Here is a 19250-nt window from a genome sequence, read left to right as displayed (position 1 = left end):
CGGAGGACGAGGAGAAGGAGGAGGAGACGGATGAGGTGGAGCGAGCGACCGGAACCACACAATCTCCGCCCCGCCCCCCACCTCGAGGTGGGAGGGGCCCGGGGCGGACGTTGCGGAGCGGGTAGCGACGACGTCGGGAGGCGAAGGGGGCGGCCCTCACTCACTCTCTCTGTGTGTCTCACTCACTGTCTCTCTGTGTGTGTGTCTCTGTGTGTCTCACTCACTCACTCTGAGTCTCTCTCACTGTCTCTCTGTGTCTCACTCACTCACTCTGAGTCTCTCTCACTGTCTCTCTGTGTCTCACTCACTCTCTCTGTGTGTCTCACTCACTGTCTCTCTGTGTGTGTGTCTCTGTGTGTCTCTGTGTGTCTCACTCACTCTGAGTCTCTCTCACTGTCTCTGTGTGTGTCTCTGTGTGTCTCACTCACTCACTCTGAGTCTCTCTCACTGTCTCTGTGAGTCTCCCTCACTCACTCACTCTGAGTCTCTCTCACTGTGTCTCTGTGTCTCCCTCACTCACTCTGAGTCTCTCTCACTGTCTCTCTGTGTCTCACTCACTCTCTCTGTGTGTCTCACTCACTGTCTCTCTGTGTGTGTGTCTCTGTGTGTCTCTGTGTGTCTCACTCACTCTGAGTCTCTCTCACTGTCTCTCTGTGTGTGTGTCTCTGTGTGTCTCACTCACTCACTCTGAGTCTCTCTCACTGTCTCTCTGTGAGTCTCCCTCACTCACTCACTCTGAGTCTCTCTCACTGTCTCTCTGTGTCTCTGTGTGTGTCTCACTCACTCACTCTGAGTCTCTCTCACTGTCTCTCTGTGTCTCACTCACTCTGTGTGTGTGTCTCACTCACTGTCTCTCTGTGTGTGTGTCTCTGTGTGTCTCTGTGTGTCTCACTCACTCTGAGTCTCTCTCACTGTCTCTCTGTGTGTGTGTCTCTGTGTGTCTCACTCACTCACTCTGAGTCTCTCTCACTGTCTCTGTGTGTCTGTCTCTGTGTATCTCTCTCACTGTCTTTGTGTGTGTCTCTCACTCACTCTGAGTCTCTCTCACTGTCTCTGTGTGTGTCTCTCACTCACTCTGTGTGTCTCTGTGTGTGTCTCTCTCACTGTCTCTGTGTGTGTCTCTCACTCACTCTGTGTGTCTCTGTGTGTGTCTCTCTCACTGTCTCTGTGTGTTTCTCTCACTCACTCTGAGTCTCTGTGTGTGTCTCTGTGTGTCAATCTCTCTGTCACTCACTCACTCTGAGTCTCTGTGTGCGTCTCTCTCTCTGTGTGTCTCTCACTCTTGAGTCTATGTGTGTCTCTCTCACTCACTCTGTGTCTCTCTCTCACTCTGTGTCTCTGTGTCACTCTATCTTCTAGCAGGGACGTGCGGTCAGGGAAGGCAGGGGAGGCAAAGCCTCCTCCTCACCACCTGTCATACGCCAATGAAAATAGCTGTTATGAAAAGTAAAAAAAAATGAAATAAATATTTAAAAAATGTCCACCGATCTGTGTTATAAATGCGATTTCTGTACGATTCTAATAATTTTTATAGTCAAAATCGACAAATTTGCGGAGGTCCGCTGCAAATACAGGAAGAGACGAGAGGTGAGGCAGCGACGAGCTCAGCCTCCCCTCTGATTGTGCAACCCCTCAGTAACTGGATGGAGCGTGGGTAATAAGCTTGTGCCTGTTACTATCTCAGTGTATCACCAATGTAATGTTTGTAGACCCCTTCATTTCATGTCCTCGCCTTCCATACTCCAGCTAACTTATTTCACGTATGTGTATAAAGATATTTAGACTCGCTGGTCTTGTCGTGAAACTGCAATGAAAAGGCACCAGGGGAGGCAGCTATCACATCTGCCTCACTGAGGGGGGCGTGTCTAACACGCCCCCTCAGTGTGTGAATCTGACTCTGACACTCGCCAGTGCACGTCACTGCTCTCTCGTCTCCCTCTTAACTCTCCTCGCTCCCTCCTCCCTCCCTCTCCTCCCCTGCTCCCTCCTCCCTCCCTCTCCTCCCCTGCTCCCTCCTCCCTCCCTCTCCTCCCCTGCTCCCTCCTCCCCCCCTCTCCTCCCCTGCTCCCTCCTCCCTCCCTCTCCTCCCCTGCTCCTTCCTCCCTCCCTCTCCTCCCCTGCTCCCTCCTCCCTCCCTCTCCTCCCCTGCTCCCTCCTCCCTCCCTCTCCTCCCCTGCTCCCTCCTCGCTCCTCTCCTCCCTGCTCCCTCCTCCCTCCCTCTCCTCCCCTGCTCCCTCCTCCCTCCCTCTCCTCCCCTGCTCCCTCCTCCCTCTCCTCCCTGCTCCCTCCTCCCTCCCTCTCCTCCCCTGCTCCTCCCTCCCCTCTCCTCCCCTGCTCCCTCCTCCCTCCCTCTCCTCCCCTGCTCCCTCCTCCCTCCCTCTCCTCCCCTGCTCCCTCCTCCCTCCCTCTCCTCCCCTGCTCCCTCCTCCCTCCCTCTCCTCCCCTGCTCCCTCCTCCCTCCCTCTCCTCCCCTGCTCCCTCCTCCCTCCCTCTCCTCCCCTGCTCCCTCCTCCCTCCCTCTCCTCCCCTGCTCCCTCCTCCCTCCCTCTCCTCCCCTGCTCCCTCCTCCCCCCCTCTCCTCCCCTGCTCCCTCCTCCCTCCCTCTCCTCCCCTGCTCCCTCCTCCCTCCCTCTCCTCCCCTGCTCCCTCCTCCCTCCCTCTCCTCCCCTGCTCCCTCCTCCCCTCCCTCTCTTCCCCTGCTCCCTCCTCCCTCCCTCTCCTCCCCTGCTCCCTCCTCCCTCCCTCCCTCTCCTCCCCTGCTCCCTCCTCCCTCCCTCTCCTCCCCTGCTCCCTCCTCCCCCCCTCTCCTCCCCTGCTCCCTCCTCCCTCCCTCTCCTCCCTCCCCTGCTCCCTCCTCCCTCCCTCTCCTCCCCTGCTCCCTCCTCCCTCCCTCTCCTCCCCTGCTCCCTCCTCCCTCCCTCTCCTCCCCTGCTCCCTCCTCCCTCCCTCTCCTCCCCTGCTCCCTCCTCCCTCCCTCTCCTCCCCTGCTCCCTCCTCCCTCCCTCTCCTCCCCTGCTCCCTCCTCCCTCCCTCTCCTCCCCTGCTCCCTCCTCCCTCCCTCTCCTCCCCTGCTCCCCTCCTCCCCCCTCTCTCCTCCCCTGCTCCCTCCTCCCTCCCTCTCCTCCCCTGCTCCTTCCTCCCTCCCTCTCCTCCCCTGCTCCCTCCTCCCTCCCTCTCCTCCCCTGCTCCCTCCTCCCTCCCTCTCCTCCCCTGCTCCCTCCTCCCTCCCTCTCCTCCCCTGCTCCCTCTCCTCCCTCCCTCCTCCCCTGCTCCCTCCTCCCTCCCTCTCCTCCCCTGCTCCCTCCTCCCTCCCCTCCTCCTCCCTGCTCCCTCCTCCCTCCCTCTCCTCCCCTGCTCCCTCCCTCCTCCCCCCCTCTCCTCCCCTGCTCCCTCCTCCTCCCTCTCCCCCCTGCTCCTTCCTCCCTCCCTCTCCTCCCCTGCTCCCTCCTCCCTCCCTCCTCCTCCCCTGCTCCCTCCCCCCCCTCCCTCCCTCCTCCCCTGCTCCCTCCTCCCTCCCTCTCCTCCCCTGCTCCCTCCTCCCTCCCTCTCCTCCCCTGCTCCCTCCTCCCTCCCTCTCCTCTCGCTTCCTCTCTGCAACCCTCGTTTCCTTCCACTCGCCTCTCTTGTCATCTCTTACGCTCCATCTCGTCTCGCTATCTTCCTATCCCCCCCCCCCCTCTCTCATCTCTCTCTCATCTCTCTGTCTTCCTATCCCCCCCCCCTCTCATCTCTCTCATCTCTCTGTCTTCCTATCCCCCCCTCTCATCTCTCTCATCTCTCTGTCTTCCTACCCCCCCCCTCTCATCTCTCTCATCTCTCTGTCTTCCTGTCACCTCTCTCTTCCTGTCCCTCGCCTCTCTCTCTCTCCACCCTCATCTCTCTCCTCCTCCCTCTCATCTCTCCCTGACCCTCACCGTCAACCTCACGATGGCAGTGACAGTCACATTTACAAGCCTCGCCGCTCACAAGACCCGCTCGTGCCAGGCTAGGTGCACGGTGTGGTCAAAAGATATCCCATACAGCCTTCAACAGAACGTGGAGCCACGCGCTCGACAGCGTCGTGGTCTCGCTCACACCCAGACACCCCGGGCCACAGGACGACTCCAGTTCACGTGAAACAATGTGAAGGCGCAGCCCTGCAAGTGCCATTGCCTGTGGAGGAGACCTCCACTCGAGACAGCCCCTCTGCCGTGGGGGGGGGGGGGGGGGTACATCTCAGAAGAAGCCGGAGTACCCACACTTCACCCCCCACCCACACCGCAAGCGATGTGCCCATCATTGACTGTGACCCTCATGCAACTTGCGCTGCGTCGCGATAATTAACTTGGCGGGAGGGGGTGGAGCTTGGGTGGAACCACGATGACCGATGGTGAAAAGGATGTTGCTGCTGCTACTATTATTATTACTACCCAATAATGTTAGTGTGTAACGCGCGTGACGTCACTCCACCAGCCCCCCCCCCCTCATTAATAATCATGAGCGGGTGACGTCACTCCGCATGGAGAACCCCTCCCCCCTCATTAATAATCATGAGCGGGTGACGTCACTGCGCATGGGGGGGGGGGCGAGGCGCCTCCTCCCCCCTCCTCGGCGTCAACTCACAGCCCCCACGACCAAGGGCAGAACCCTCACGTCGTCACGTGGTCTCCGTCACGCTGCTGTTGAGACATCAAAGTAAAAAGGACGTCGTGATGAACGAGGGATTATTACTTTGAATGAAATAGGTCCGTGTCTCCGCGCCCTAACAGATTGCACACGAATTGATGCATATCACGTCGCGGTCTGCTCTTCGCTTGCAAGTTTCAGATTCGCTGCAATACACCAATCCTTGGACGGGCAAAATGCGAATAATAAAATATCTGCTTTGAAGAAGGGTCATTGCCCGAAACGTCTCCTGTTATTATTGACACGGAGCGTGTTGAGTTTGTTGTTGTAGTTGGTTTTGTTTGTGCACCACTGCCAACGCAGCAGCTGCGGCATCGCCCCGAACTATTGGTGGAAATTCCACGTTCCTATGGCGAGTCTAAACAGGCGACAACCACCGTTAGATATCACGTCCGACCCATCGTGGAATTAAAAACAATGCACCTGCCCGTCTCAGCGTGCTGACTCGCTAACAGCACTTGCCCCCAGCACTTTTTTAAAAGGCTACACGGGGGATCTTTGTCTTTGTTGCGCGCTCGCTTGTGGGGAGCGGTGGCGCAGTGGTTAGCGCCACTGCGCTACCAACCCGGCGACCCGAGTTTGATTCCCGTTCAGCGGCGAATATCTGAACCGGTCCTGCGCATCGCCGAAAATCTGCTCAACCTGAAATCACTTTCCTGGTCGGCTGTGCTGGGGGGGGATGGCCCAGACTTTGGTGATTGCCCACCTTCATAGAGGCTGTCGTCTCGCTTGGCAGGCAGAAGAGCTATAAGGCGGGGCGGACACACCGAGGAGTTCACAAACAGGCGGACACATCGTCTGATAGTCGCGCAGACACACCGCCAGTGTGGTGGTACCACACACAAGCCAACAGGCTAACACACACTCACACACGCACAGGGGTCAGGCGATACGCTGGTGAACACACAACCTCGCTGACGGTGCCACGAGGCGATCGACAATCTGCCAGCAGGCGAGGCGACGCGCCACAAAGACGACACCTCCCTCCGATCTATAAATACGCGCGAGTCCGTGGCGATCAGTCGCGCTCAGGTTGCGCTCAGCCCAACTCCCGGCGGGTTGCGTGCGACCAGGTTGCGTGCGACCGATCGCTTCGCTTGAACGCACGCGTGAGTGTGCGCGTTGCGCGCTCGCACACGCGCAAGAGATGGCACGTGTAGCCCCACGCACACGATTCGAGGGCAAGTGCCTCTAGCGGGCAGCATCTGTGAAGGTCGGCACGGCACACGGGGGGGTGGGTGGCCAGCACCACGCCCGGCCGCCTTTGTCTCCCCAGTGGCGATGCTTACACACCGCACCGAGTACTCATCTGAGGCTGAGTCGACCTAGGGGAAGCCCAGAACAGGTTCAGAAAATCGTCACTGATTTTTGGCCGTGAGCGGGAATCGAACTCTGCTCACAGCCGGGTTCGTAGCGCAGCGTAGCGCTAACCGCTGCACCACCGCTCCCCCCCACACACTCAGCACGCTCCAACACTCTCAGCTCACACGCGCTCACACGAACGGGAATGACGCAGCGCGCTCCGCTCAACGTGACGGACGCGCAGGACGGCTGGAGCTGCCTCCTGTCGGCGCTCCTGGCGATCGGCACCGAGTCTGAGAGTTCGGCTGAGCGGTGCCACGGGGAGACCGCGACCCGGGGGTCAGACGAGGGGACGGCGGCTGCGGTCGAGATGGTGGCATGGGCGGCCGGGGCCACGCCGCCCCCCCTGATAGACGCGTGGCTGGTGCCCCTCGTGTTCGCCCTCATCATGGCCCTGGGGCTCACGGGGAACCTCTTGGTGGTGGTCGTCGTCGGCAGGAACAGGCAGATGCGGACCGTCACCAACTTCTACATCGGTAAGGGGGGGGGAGAGAGGGGCACGCATAGAACACAGACACCGAGACGCAGAGACAAACATCCACAGTGATGTAGCCTTCGGTAAAGTCACGTCGGTATTAAATTGGACAACGCTTGTGTTGATATGTGCGTGTGTTGAACTTCGTTCGCACCGTACGTAGCCGACCGTGCTGACCGGATGGGCAGAACAGCGATACAATACAGAGATGCAGACACACATCATCAACATCATCATCATCGTTCCGCTCATGTAGATATTATTAAAGTCTATTTAAAACAGAAATGAATATGCAAAAGAAAAAAAAAACTATTCACTTAAAGCTTTCGTGACTGCAGGGATTCATATTCTTGGGTCACATAAAAAAAAACGACGTCGTTTCGATCGCAACACAAGCGGTCGCATGTTGCGATCGAAACGTCGTAGTTTTTTTTTGTTATTTTCTTTGAACCTATCTACGTGACTTTACCGAAATATCCAGGAATATAAAAAAAACAACACTCTTAGGTTTTTTTTCAGTAAAGTCACGTAGGTAAAAAATAATAATTCAAAAATAATAACAGGAATAAAATAAAAAATCACGACGTTTCGGAGGCAACACAAGTCTCCGTCATCAGGTGGGACCGTCACAGCTAATTTTACTGCATCAAGTGATATCACGTCGTGATTTATTATTTTATTTCTATTATTATTAAGAGTATGAATCCTTGCAGTCACGAAAGCTTTAAATCTAGAAAGAAAAAAAAACAATGTTATAGGCAAATAAAAAATATTGGGGGGGGGGGGGCACAGGACATCTGGACCATCACGTACAGTATACATTTTGGACTGTATATTGCTTTAGCCAAAGCAGTCGCTGGCGATGATTTAGTATCTGTGTTTCGAGAGCCGCGGTTGACCGAACAACGGCTCGCTCAGATGCGTTCAAAGCAGTCGTGGGGGCGATGATTTAGTTGCTGGGTTTCCAGAGCCGTGGTTGACCGAGCAACTTCTCGCTCAGATGCGGACAAAGCAGTCGTGGTGGGCGATGATTTAGTATCTGGGTTTCGAGAGCCGTGGTTGACTAAGCAACTGCTCGCTCAGATACGGACAAAGCAGTCGTGGAGGCGGTCACCGCCGCTACTGCCGCTACGATCCCCGCTGCTGCTGCTGTGCCCACAGCGAACCTGGCATGCACGGACGTCATCTTCCTGGTGAGCTGCGTGCCCTTCACGGCCACGCTCTACCCACTGCCCAGCTGGGTGTTCGGGGACTTCATGTGCAAGTTCGTCAACTACCTTCAGCAGGTGACCGTCGGCTTGCCAGTGGTGACGTCGTGCACACGTGGGGGGCTGTGTGTCCACCCCCAGCCCCCACACGCCACCCCTTCGTCATGTGGCGTGTGAGTGAGAGTGTGGGTGAGTGTGAGTGAGTGTGAGAGTGTGTCAGTGAGAGTGGGTGAGTGTCAGTGAGAGTATGAACGAGTCTAGATGAGTGTGAAAAAACATAAGAATATAGTGTGAGTATGGATGAGTGTGAGTGTGGGTGAGTGTGTGAGTGAGTGTGAGTGAGTGAGAGTGAGTAGTGTGAGTGAGTGAGTGTCAGTGTGAGTGTGAGTCTGAGTGTCAGTGTGAGTGAGTGTGAATGAGTGAGTGTGAATGAGTGTGAGTGAGTGTGTGAGAGAGTGAGTGAGAGTGAGTGAGAGTGAGTGAGTGAGAGTGAGTGAGAGTGAATGAGTGAGAGTGAGTGTAGATGAGTGTGAGTGAGTGTGGGTGAGTGTCAGTGATTGATGCTCGCTCACAAGCACTTGCCCCAACAGTCCGTCGCAGGCTACACGGGGGACCTTTGCCTGTTGTGTGTTCGCGAGCGACCAGGTGACGGTGCAGGCCACGTGCGCTACGCTCACGGCCATGAGCATCGACCGCTGCTACCTTGCGCTGCGACCCCTCAAGTCGCTCTACCGCCGCACCACGCGTCTCGCTCTCTCCGTCAGCGCGGCCATCTGGACGGGTACCAGGGGGGGCAGGGGGGCAGGGGGGCAGTGCCCCCATCTGGACGGGTACCAGGTGGGGGAGGGGGCAGCACCGTCGTCCGAGCCTGCCGCTGTTCACGCCCCACCACGAGGGGGCGACGTTGTCGAGCGGTGATCCGAACCACCCCCAACTCCGTCCCGTCCAGAGAAATTCGCGGCGCGATTTGTCGAACTTGGGCCACTGCGGACGGCGAGGCGGGCGCACGGCTGGGTCGGCTCCGGCGGAACTCCCTCGAGCGGCAGATGGCCGGATCTTTAACGTTACCCACGACTGGAATTTAAAATGAAAAACCATCCTCAACTATACTCTGGGAAATTCTTGGTTCTTTCGGTAAAGGCACGTAAGGTGGAAAATATTAATTTAATTTAATTAAAATGTAAATTTAAATGTAAATTAAAAGCAAACAAAACCACGACGTTTCGATCGCAACACAAGCGGCCTTCATCAGGCGGAGAGATGAAGACTGCGTGTGTTACGATCGAAACGTCGTGGGTTTTTTGCTTTTATTTTTAATTTCAATTAATTTTTAAATTGTAACTTTATTTTATTTTTAGTTTCTATCTACGTGACTTTACTGAAAGAACCAAAGAATATGAATTCCTGCAGTCACGAAAGTTTTAAGTCAATTTTTAATCCTCAATTACCGCTGCGACCACCCTACCCCAAACCTCCCCAACTGCTCAACGCTTGGCCAGGAACCTCTTGAAAACCAACCAGCGTCTTGAGACTCAGTGAAGACGGGTACACACGATAAAGAAAAATGATAACAGTGGTGGTGATGCTGCTGGTGATGATGATGGTGATGATGGTGGTGGTGATGGTGATGATGGTGGTGGTGATGGTGGTGATGATAGTGATGATGCTGATGGTGATGATGATGGTGATGATGATAGTGATGATGGTGGTGATGATGGTGATGCTGCTGGTGATGATGATGGTGATGATGGTGGTGATGATGATGGTGATGCTGCTGGTGATGATGGAGATGAGCATGGTGGTGATGATGATGGTGATGCTGCTGGTGATGATGGTGATGCTGCTGGTGATGATGATGATGGTGATGCTGCTGGTGATGATGATGGTGATGCTGCTGGTGATGATGATGATGGTGATGCTGCTGGTGATGATGGTGATGATGGTAATGCTGCTGGTGATGATGATGGTGATGATGGTGATGCTGCTGGTGATGCTGCTGGAGATGATGGTGGAAGACATCAGCGCGATCGTTGTCGGTGCACGAGGAGCGGCTGACTAAAGGTGTCTGACACGCGGGGAAGGCGAATCACGACTCACCCTCGCATCCCGTTCATCGCCAAATGAGAATTGCCGCCCCTCCACTCCCTCCCCCCCTCACCCCTCCACCCCCCTCGCCCCTCCACTCCCTCCCCCCTCCCCTCACCCCTCCACTCCCTCCCCCCCTCCCCTCGCCCCCCACTCCCTCCCCCCTCCCCTCGCCCCTCCACTCCCTCCCCCCTCCCCTCACCCCTCCACCCCCTCGCCCCTCCACTCCCTCCCCCCTCCCCTCACCCCTCCACCCCCTCGCCCCTCCCCCTCCCCTCACCTCACCCCCCTCGCCTCCACTCCTCCCCCCTCAACCCTCCACCCTCTTGCCCCTCCAACCCTTCCCCCCTTCCCCTCACCCCTCCACCATCCTCTCCTCCACTTCCCCTCCCCCCCCCTCACCACTCCACCCACCCTCGCCCTCCACTACCTCCCCCCCCTCACCCCTCCACCATCCCTCCCTCCACTCCCTCCCCCCTCACCCCTCCACCTCCTCGCCCTCCACTCCTCCCTCTCACTCTCCCCCCTCCTGCCCCTCCACCCCTCCCCCCTCACCCCTCCCCCTCCTCGCCCCTCCACTCCTCCCCACATCACCCCTCCACCCTCCTCGCCCTCCACTCCCTCCCCCCCTCAACCCTCCCCCTCCTTGCCCCTCCAACCCGTCCCCCCTCCTCACCCCTTCAAAAAAAACCTCCTCGCCCTCAACTCCTACCCCCCCGTCACCCCTCCACCCCCCTCGCCCTCACTCCCTCCCACCCTCACCCCCCACCTCCTCGCCCCTCCAATCCCTCCCCCCCGCACCCCCTCCACCCCCCTCGAACCTACACTCATCCCCCACTCACCCCTCCCCCCACCTAGCCCCTCCACTCACTACCCCAGCACCCTCCACCCTCTAGCCCTCCACTCCCTCCCCCCCCCTCACCCCTCCACCCTCCTCGCCCCTCCACCCTCCCTCCCCCCCTCCCCTCACCCCTCCACCCCTCCTCGCCCCTCCACTCCCTCCCCCCCTCCCCTCACCCCTCCACCCTCCTCGCCCCTCCCCTATCGCCCTTTCGTGACCCCCCACGTGCCCTATGTTACGGCCACTCATTCCTCGGCCCTGACGCTCACTGCCTCTGGCCATCTAAATCACTCAAATGTTGTCACGGCTTTTCACAACTCTGTTATAGACAGCGCCTTGAGCTCCTGTATCCTGGCTGCCAACCACAGACCAGTTCAGACCTCATAGGTCACCCCCGTGCCCTTAAAAATCTCAACGTTCATTCCTACAAAGTCACATCACAAGGGAGAAACACAAACAAATAGACAACACAACTTTTGCTTGCCCGTATTGAAACGGCTGTACGCCCTGTGGACCTGAAAATTAAATTTCCCTGCACAAGAATACGGCTCAACGGTATATGGGTTGACAGCTACAGTTCAAACAAGAAAACGATTCATCAACGGCCTTGTGGGGCTCACGTGGGAGATGCCCACGTGGGCGGGGGGGGGTGCCCACGTGGGCGGCGGGGTGCCCACGTGGCCACGTTTGACGATGCTCAAGGCCACCCACGGCTCTAGGGAGAGGATGTAGAGCGGCCACTGATCTAGACAAAGATTTTCCCGGATAGCCGCCACGTACTGTCGGGGCAAGCTGCGGTCACCTGCCACATTTAAAAATGGCCGAATTAGCATTCTCGATACGTAGAGAAACGTGCGATGAAGAAAGGGCCGTTGCCTGAAACGTCGCCCATGACATATGTAATTGCACTCGAGGCGACGCGCAGTGGTGTTGACACGGAACGTGCTGATGGGGTCGCTTTGTTCACTGCGCTGTTGCACCACTGCAGCCAACGCAGCCGCATCGCCGTGGCCAGGTGGGATGGCGGCCGCCAATAGAATCCACAGTAAAGGATAAAGGTTGTTGTTGGGGTTAGATCGCGTGAATATAAATGCGTCACCATCGGTAAAGTCACCATCGGTAAAGTCACGTAGACAAGATCAAAGAAAATAACAAAACAAAAAACTACGACGTTTCGATCGCAACACAAGCAATCGTCGTACTTAACGCGATCTGATCCCTCCCTGTCTCCCTCCCGTGTCCCCCCCCCCGCCACTCCGCCCCCCGCAGGGTCGTTCGTGGTCTCGCTTCCCGTGGCCCTGCACCACCGGGTGGAGGAGGGCTTCTGGTACGGCCCCCGGACCTACTGCGTGGAGAGCTTCCTGTCGGAGGGCCGCCGCGTGGCGTTCCTCCTCTACACCTTCGCGCTCACCTACCTGTTGCCCCTGCTCACCATCTGCCTCAGCTACGGATTCATGCTCAACCGCATCGGCCGCCCCGTCGTGCAGCCCGTCGACAACAACTACCAGGTGGGAGGCGACGGGACGGAGCCGCCTTTTGCGTTCAGTTTGTTGGCCTTCCCCCCGCGTCTCCGATTGGCGCGGTTGGCTACGTACGGTGCGAAAGAAGTTCCACAGACATATATGTGCCCCCCCCCTCCCTTCTGCGTGAGACCTCGGCAAAGCCGTCACCCCGGGGGGTGGGAGGGGGGGCGGAGGGATGTGGGGTGAGGGTCGTGCCCTGACCGCGGTTGTCCCGTCCCCCTCGCCGCCCGCTGGGTCCGTGCGCGCCAGGGGCAGCTGGTGTCGGAGCGCTCGCGGGCGGTGCACGCCGCCGTGTCCCGCATGGTCGTCGTCATCGTGGCACTGTTCGCCATCTGCTGGGGCCCCATCCAGATCCTCATCCTCTACCAGGTGACGCGCTCCCTCCCGTGACGCACCCACACACACACAGCATCACCCACCCACACAACCACTCACACCCTCACCCACACACCCACCCACACAACAACAACCGCCATTTGCCACTAAGTGGCGGTGACGTCACCACGACGCTTGTGCCAGGCTATGTGCACGTTGAGGCCACGTGAAGTGTCAAACGCGCGCTGGCAGGAGGTCACGGGGCAGACCCAGGTACCACGGGTCGACTCACCGAGATGACCGAGATGACTGGCTAATGCACCACCTGTGCCTCCTACTGTGCCAACTTGCTGTGCTTTAGCCACCCGGCGCTCCGCTCTTTGTTGTGAGCGTTGCTCCTCCGCCCTCCGTTATTGTTCGAGGGGGACTGCCTCCAACTGCCCAGTAGCGTCCTTCACGAGCCTCCTCCACTGAGGCCGATGTTGACATCGCTGGTACCAGTCATCAGCAAGTCCACTCTTCTCTAGCCCATGCCACGCCCATTTATCCCCCTCTATCAGGCCGAACAAAAGCTGTTTAGGCATGTGGTGGCTGGGCATGCGGGCTACATGACCCAGCCAACGCAGCCTTGCCTGCCGGAAGAGCTCACCGATGGGACTTTGTCCAGATCTTTCAAGGATTTGTGAGCTCTTCACACAATCCAGCCTGGTTAAACCCAGATGTTCCATTAGGGTAGTCTACGTTTTGCAAGCATATAGAAGGGATTGAATGACCGTGGCCGAGCAGACCTGAAGCTTCGTGCGGAGCAATAGACCAGATAGCTTCCACACAGCATTACGCAACCGATGAAAAATGACCAACTCGGGCATTGAAGTCGCCCAACAGGGGCCATTTTAGCTAACACCTGTGACAGAAGGTCATAGAAGCCATCTGACTCATCGGCCTTGCCTGCATCCCTCCACGGATGTTTGTCTTCAGTGGGGGCATAAGTAACCACGACCACCACTCCTCGCCTCCGGTTGATGGGAAGGCGAGCCCAAAGTAGTCTGGGGCTTACCGCTTCCCACACCTCACCGCCACGCTCCCACGCCCCCTTCATTCTTTTGTTCAGATGAAGAGCCACTCCCTGTTGTTTGGCAGTAGAGGACTGTCCACCCCTCATGCACATACACCCCCAACCACCCACACACCCCCACCCACCCACCCACACACCCCCACCCACCCACCCACACACATCCTCACCCACACACCCCCCCCCCCCCATTTTATTTTACCCCCGGCCCCGGCCCCGCTGCTGTTGGCGCCATCACGAGACGAATAATTCCCTCATCAAAACACTCCACCACAGGGCGCGTTGCATCTCCGACCAGCACCACCTAGCCAGTGAGTTGGAGCAGGTACACCAAGCACTCAGGGTGAACAGATACTCGGACTGTACAATCCGCAAAGCTGTCTCCCCAGCCATGCGGAGACAACCTTCTGAGGATCCGACCAAAACCATCACTTTTACCGTACATAGCAGGGGTTACCAAAAAGATTTCCAAAATCTTAAACAAACACAAGATCCAGGTTCGTTTCAACACAGTACACAAAATCCGTGATTTAATCCCATCTGTAAAGGATGTGATTCCTGCCATGCAATACCCCGGTGTCTACAAACTGAGTTGTGGTTGCGGCAGCAGTTACATTGGGGAAACTAAGCGACATGTCTCAGACCGCGTTCGTAAACACAAGGCAGATTTGAAACACGGTAGGACCAATACCTCTGCCATTGCCGATCATTGTTTTAACGCTGTGGGCTCACACGAAATTGATTTTTCTGAGACGGAGGTTCTCTGCAAACCTACCGGCTACCATCAGAGATGTATTCATGAAGCCATCCAGATATATAAACACAGACACAACTTCAACCGAGAAGATGGGTACAAACTAAGCAGTCATTGGAAGGACTTATTAACCAGGTAAAGTATTAGCTGACTGTGATGTTTCCATCCTACCTGCCTATGTCAGCTGTTATTTCCGACTCTCGGTGTCTCTCTCCTCTCTATGCCTCTCTCTTAGATCTCTCACATGTCCTTTGGAGTGCACTCTCATGGTGCTAATCTCTCATTAACACTGCCGTTGTGCGCATATGCGGGCATGATCCTCTGAAGCGGGATGGATGCTCATTCATGCTAATCTCCCTCCCTAATCCCTCTCTCCCCAATCTCCCCCATTAGCGCAACGGACGTGCTTGTGTCCGGGGGTTGAATTCCTTTCGAGCTCAGACCCCGCCTCCTTGCCCATCACCACATATATAATAACCTCTTGTTGTTGTAGCTGCTCTCTCGCTGGTTCAGCGGTTCCACTGCTGGATTATATTGTTTTCCGCCTGAGGACGACCGCTTGTGTTGCGATCGAAACGTCGTGATTTATTAAATTTTATACCCACGTGACTTTACCGAAAGAACCAAAGAGTATGGATTCCGGCAGTCACGAAAACTTCAAATCAAGAGCTTTACAGCTCGTCGGATCCCTCCGGGCGTGAATAAAGATCGCGACCGCGACGTGACGCACGTCGCTCGAGACGATCAACCCCCGCGGCTCTCTGGGTTCCCCCCCCTCAGGCCTTGGCACCGACGTTCTCGCACAGCTACGGCACCTACAAGCTGAAGATCTGGGCGCACTGCATGTCGTACGCCAACTCGGCGCTCAACCCCATCGTCTACGCCTTCATGGGCGGCTCCTTCCGCAAGCTCTTCCGCACGGCCTTCCCGCGTGTGTGCAACCGGCGCGTGCACGCCGCTCCTCCGCCGCCGCCGCCGCCGCCGTCGCCGCCGGCCGCGTCAGTCCCTGCCCCGGGCTCCTCCGCCCCGGGCTCCTCCGCCACCGGCTGCATCGCCGTGCTCCACGTGGAGATGGCGCGCATGGCCCAGGCACCGTAGCGGTGTCGGCGGCGCGAACTCGGCGGCGGCGGCGGAGCGAAGTTCCAGAGTCCGCACGGCCCAGCGGCGCACCGTAGCGATGACAATGCCGCCGCCGCGGCGGTTTGGGCCACGCTGCAGAGCCGAGTACCGAGTACCGCCGCCGCCACCGCACGACGGAGCTGGGGCGACCCGCGAGGCCCCGCAGACTCTGGCCCGCCGGCTCCGGACGGCGCGGTCACCACGACGGAGATCGCGATACCGCCGCAGCGGGTTAATGTTGCGGTTGTGGTTGTGGCGGACCGTGGTTGGGGCGTGATTGTGGCAGCTGTTGAATTCAACAACACACACCAGCGCAGTGCATGTAACAAAAACCGTCAGCTTTGTCGAGACCACCAGCTCGGTAGAGCGTAACGTGTGGTCGGATTCGTCGTTGAGACCACCCACCGACTCAAAAGAGGCTGCGCTCGCTGCTGCTTCTGTGGCTGTAGTCACCGTTGCTACGGTGATATGTCGTTGTTGTTGGTGGCTGCTGTGGTGGTTGTGGTTGCTTGTTGCTATGGGTAGGCTGTAGTCGTAGCTTTGCTCTTTAGCATCGGTTGGTGGTTGTGAGTGCGGTTGGAGCTATTCCTGCGATGGTGGTTGTTGTAGTTGTTGTGACAATTGTTGTTGTTGTGGTCTGATGCTGCAGTTGTGGATCGCTGCTGTGGTTGTAAGTGTTGCTGTCGTGGTGGTGGTGGTTGTAAGTGTAGCTGTAGTGGTATTGGTAAGTGTTGTTGTAGGTCGCAGTGGTGGTTGTTGTTGTTGCGAGCTGTAATTTTGGCTAGCGATCGTCACCAACCCCGCTGACCTTCTCGACCTGGATGAGCAGCCAAAGAGAAACCCCGAGGGTTTTGTCGAACACGCATCTCGCCGCCCGCTCGGGTTTGCGCGCTAGTGAAGAGGAGTTTTATTTATTTATTATCGCGCACCCCCTGCCCCCTACGAGACCATCTGTGCAACAAAGAGCTTCATAGCTCATCGGATTCCTCCTCCTGTCGTCTAAATAAAATATTCGGACTCAATGTGGAGGCGCTGCTGCTGTCCACAGCAGAGAGAGACTTTGTCGCTGTTCCTCATCCTCTTCCGTTGAAGGGGCGCAGACTGCCACAGCGGGTTCGCTCTGCGATCCGTAGCCTGGGTTGCGACGTTGGCACTGCTGTGGCTGGTCTTTCAGTTATCTCTATGTATCTCTCTATGGGTCTCTGTGTATCTATGGGTCTCTGTGTATCTATGGGTCTCTGTGTATCTCTCTGTGGGTCTCTGTGTATCTATGGGTCTCTGTGTATCTCTCTGTGGGTCTCTGTGTATCTATGGGTCTCTATGTATCTCTCTATGGGTCTCTGTGTATCTATGGGTCTCTGTGTATCTCTCTGTGGGTCTCTGTGTATCTATGGGTCTCTATGTATCTCTCTATGGGTCTCTGTGTATCTATGGGTCTCTGTGTATCTCTCTGTGGGTCTCTATGTATATCTATGGGTCTCTATGGGTCTCTGTGTATCTATGGGTCTCTATGTATCTCTCTGTGGGTCTCTATGTATCTCTCTGTGGGTCTCTATGGGTCTCTGTGTATCTATGGGTTTCTCTGTATCTCTCTGTGGGTCTCTATGTATCTCGACGAGTCTCTATCTCTATGGGTCTCTATGTGTAGAGGAGTGAAATACGCGGTGCGCACAGGGCAACTGAGGGCAAACAGGTGAGCGTGTGCCACATGAGGTTGCACGGACAAACAGCCAGTTGCGAAGGGGCTAAGCGGGTGCAAACGGGGTCGACCAGCTGTGCACGTTGGAGGTGTTGCCAGGGAGACGGGAGATGAGGGTCGATTGATGGGCCAACAGGCTCCGGCCTGGCGAAAATATACAGCAGCAGGCATCGTCAGGGTCGGGATAGAACCCACGACCTCCCGTACACCAGGCGAGGTAGTTAACATCTCATAGCCACCGCGGTGATGATGAGAGAGACGCAGACTCCAAATATACAGCAGCAGGCATCGTCAGTGTCGGAATAGAACCCACGACCTCCCGTAAACCAGGCGAGGTAGTTAACATCTCCTAGCCACCGTGATGATGATGAGAGACACACAAACTCCAAAAATACAGCAGCAGGCATCGTCAGGGTCGGAATAGAACCCACGACCTCCCGTATACCAGGCGAGGTAGTTAACATCTCATAGCCACCGTGGCGAGATGTGACCCCCACAGATATTGGGACCCGCGATGTGTGGAACGTCCGCTGACTGTTGCCACTGCCGCTCCCACATTGGAATCATCGCATGATGAAAGTGAACGATGAAGTATGACTAGGACCGTGATCGGGTCGAGAGAGGCGCAGCCGCTCGCGTCCCTGTTGCCGGCAGGCACGTGGCACTAGCCTCGTGGGGGCTGTTGGGTCTCCTCCATTCCTGCCCCTCTACCCCACCCGCACGTGACCTGCCGGTTCAATCCCAGCGGACCCCCTCCTCCACTGGATACATCACCGTGGGTTCAATAGCCGCCTTGATAACAATAATCATAATACTCGGAGCTACGCGCCGTCGTTAGCAAGGGGAGGGCCGTGCCGTGTCGTCGCCGTCGAGGCTGAACATTTGCCAAATTCGCAAAAATCTTACCGCAAAAAAATTCGCTCCATTGGGATCACACACACACACAGCAGCGGCGGCGGCATCATCGTCGTCATCATCGGCGCCCCCTCCAACTGGCAGCAGACTGATGCACAGGGACAGCTGCCACTGGGGGGCCCCTAAGCCAGACACACACAGCAGCAATCGTCGCTACCCCTACCGGCAGGAGGCGCACGCACGCCCCACGCTACCCGAGCGAAGTCGGCGCTGAACCTGGAGATCACGCACCCCCTGGTGGTGCGAGACGTGGGCAGGTTTTTGTTTAAGGAGGTAAATCTTCGAAACACAAATTAAGTATGCGTTTATTGACATTCTTTTTTTACGATGAAGAACTAATGATTAATTTTCAACCTATCTACGTGACTTTAGCGAAAGACCCAAAGAATATGGATTCCTGCAGTCACGACAGCTTTAAGTCAAGAGAGACCCAACGGGGTGCAGGGCTGCAGTAAACATTCAGAGCCGCTGCTCGAGCGAAAGAGACCTCTGATCCCGGCCTCTACACAACCCTGCTTACACAAAACCAACTTGGAACATGCCCATCGCCGTGTCTGTGACTGGCCTACTGCTGATTGGGCAGAGGGAGCGAGGTGGGTCTAAGAAACTTGCCCTGCCATCAAGGACGTAGCCATGGAGTCAACTTTGGGGGAGACCAAATCTTCCAGGGAGTCTGGGGGTCCCCCCTCCCACAAAAAAGCAACATTTTAAAACAAAATTCCTGCCTAAAATATTTTTAAAAATTCACTAACACATAGGATGCACTTTCAACTTTTTTTTTACAATAATGTCTAATAGTGTATTGTATTACATTGCTGTTTTTTCTTTTGATACCTTTTCTTGTTTCATTGTATGCAATGGCAGAGTTTAGGGATTAATGAAGTACAACCATAACCACAATCATCTCAACAGAAATCTATTTTTACCAATATATTGCGGGGGACATTTTGAGCATATTTGAATGTTAGAATGACGGCCTCCCCTGCCATTGCTTCACCATCGGCCTGGGAGTGGTGGGATCGACCCGGCGACCCTCTGGATCGCAAATCGAGAAGGAGGCAACTCCCCTTTGAAACACGGCTGGGGCAGCGGCATTCCTTTGTAAGCGGAATGTAATTACATCAATACAACAACAACAACCCCGTAAGTGACCTTTCTTCTCATCAACTGACTCGTGTTGTCGTCTAACAACAGAGGAGGTTTTAACTATTTTTTTT

At 56.5% G+C, this 19250-nt stretch overlaps 1 protein-coding gene across 1 annotated transcript; it reads left to right on the top strand.

Moving 5' to 3' along the window:
- The first annotated feature begins 6318 nt into the window (after window positions 1-6318).
- Window positions 6319-18330, top strand: LOC133358973 (G-protein coupled receptor 54-like). The gene is made up of 7 exons (XM_061577355.1): window positions 6319-6503; window positions 7664-7788; window positions 8356-8491; window positions 11906-12144; window positions 12409-12528; window positions 15081-15229; window positions 18291-18330. Exons 1-7 carry the CDS (start codon window positions 6338-6340, stop codon window positions 18328-18330), a joined length of 975 nt encoding a protein of 324 aa, XP_061433339.1. The 5' UTR covers window positions 6319-6337.
- Window positions 18331-19250: the final 920 nt, after the last annotated feature.

Source organism: Lethenteron reissneri, chromosome 64 (genome assembly GCF_015708825.2).
Source record: "Lethenteron reissneri isolate LAM-NWPU_2019-01 chromosome 64, ASM1570882v1, whole genome shotgun sequence".
NCBI lineage: Eukaryota > Metazoa > Chordata > Hyperoartia > Petromyzontiformes > Petromyzontidae > Lethenteron > Lethenteron reissneri.
This window is presented reverse-complemented; position numbering and strand designations above follow the sequence as displayed.

Coding starts and splice junctions, on each gene's coding strand:
- LOC133358973 (XM_061577355.1), top strand. CDS start 6,338: ATGGTGGCATGGGCGGCCGGGGCCACGCCGCCCCCCCTGATAGACGCG. Junction 8,492..11,905: donor CAGCGCGGCCATCTGGACGG/GTACCAGGGGGG, acceptor CGCCCCCCGCAG/GGTCGTTCGTGGTCTCGCTT. Junction 12,145..12,408: donor CCGTCGACAACAACTACCAG/GTGGGAGGCGAC, acceptor CGTGCGCGCCAG/GGGCAGCTGGTGTCGGAGCG.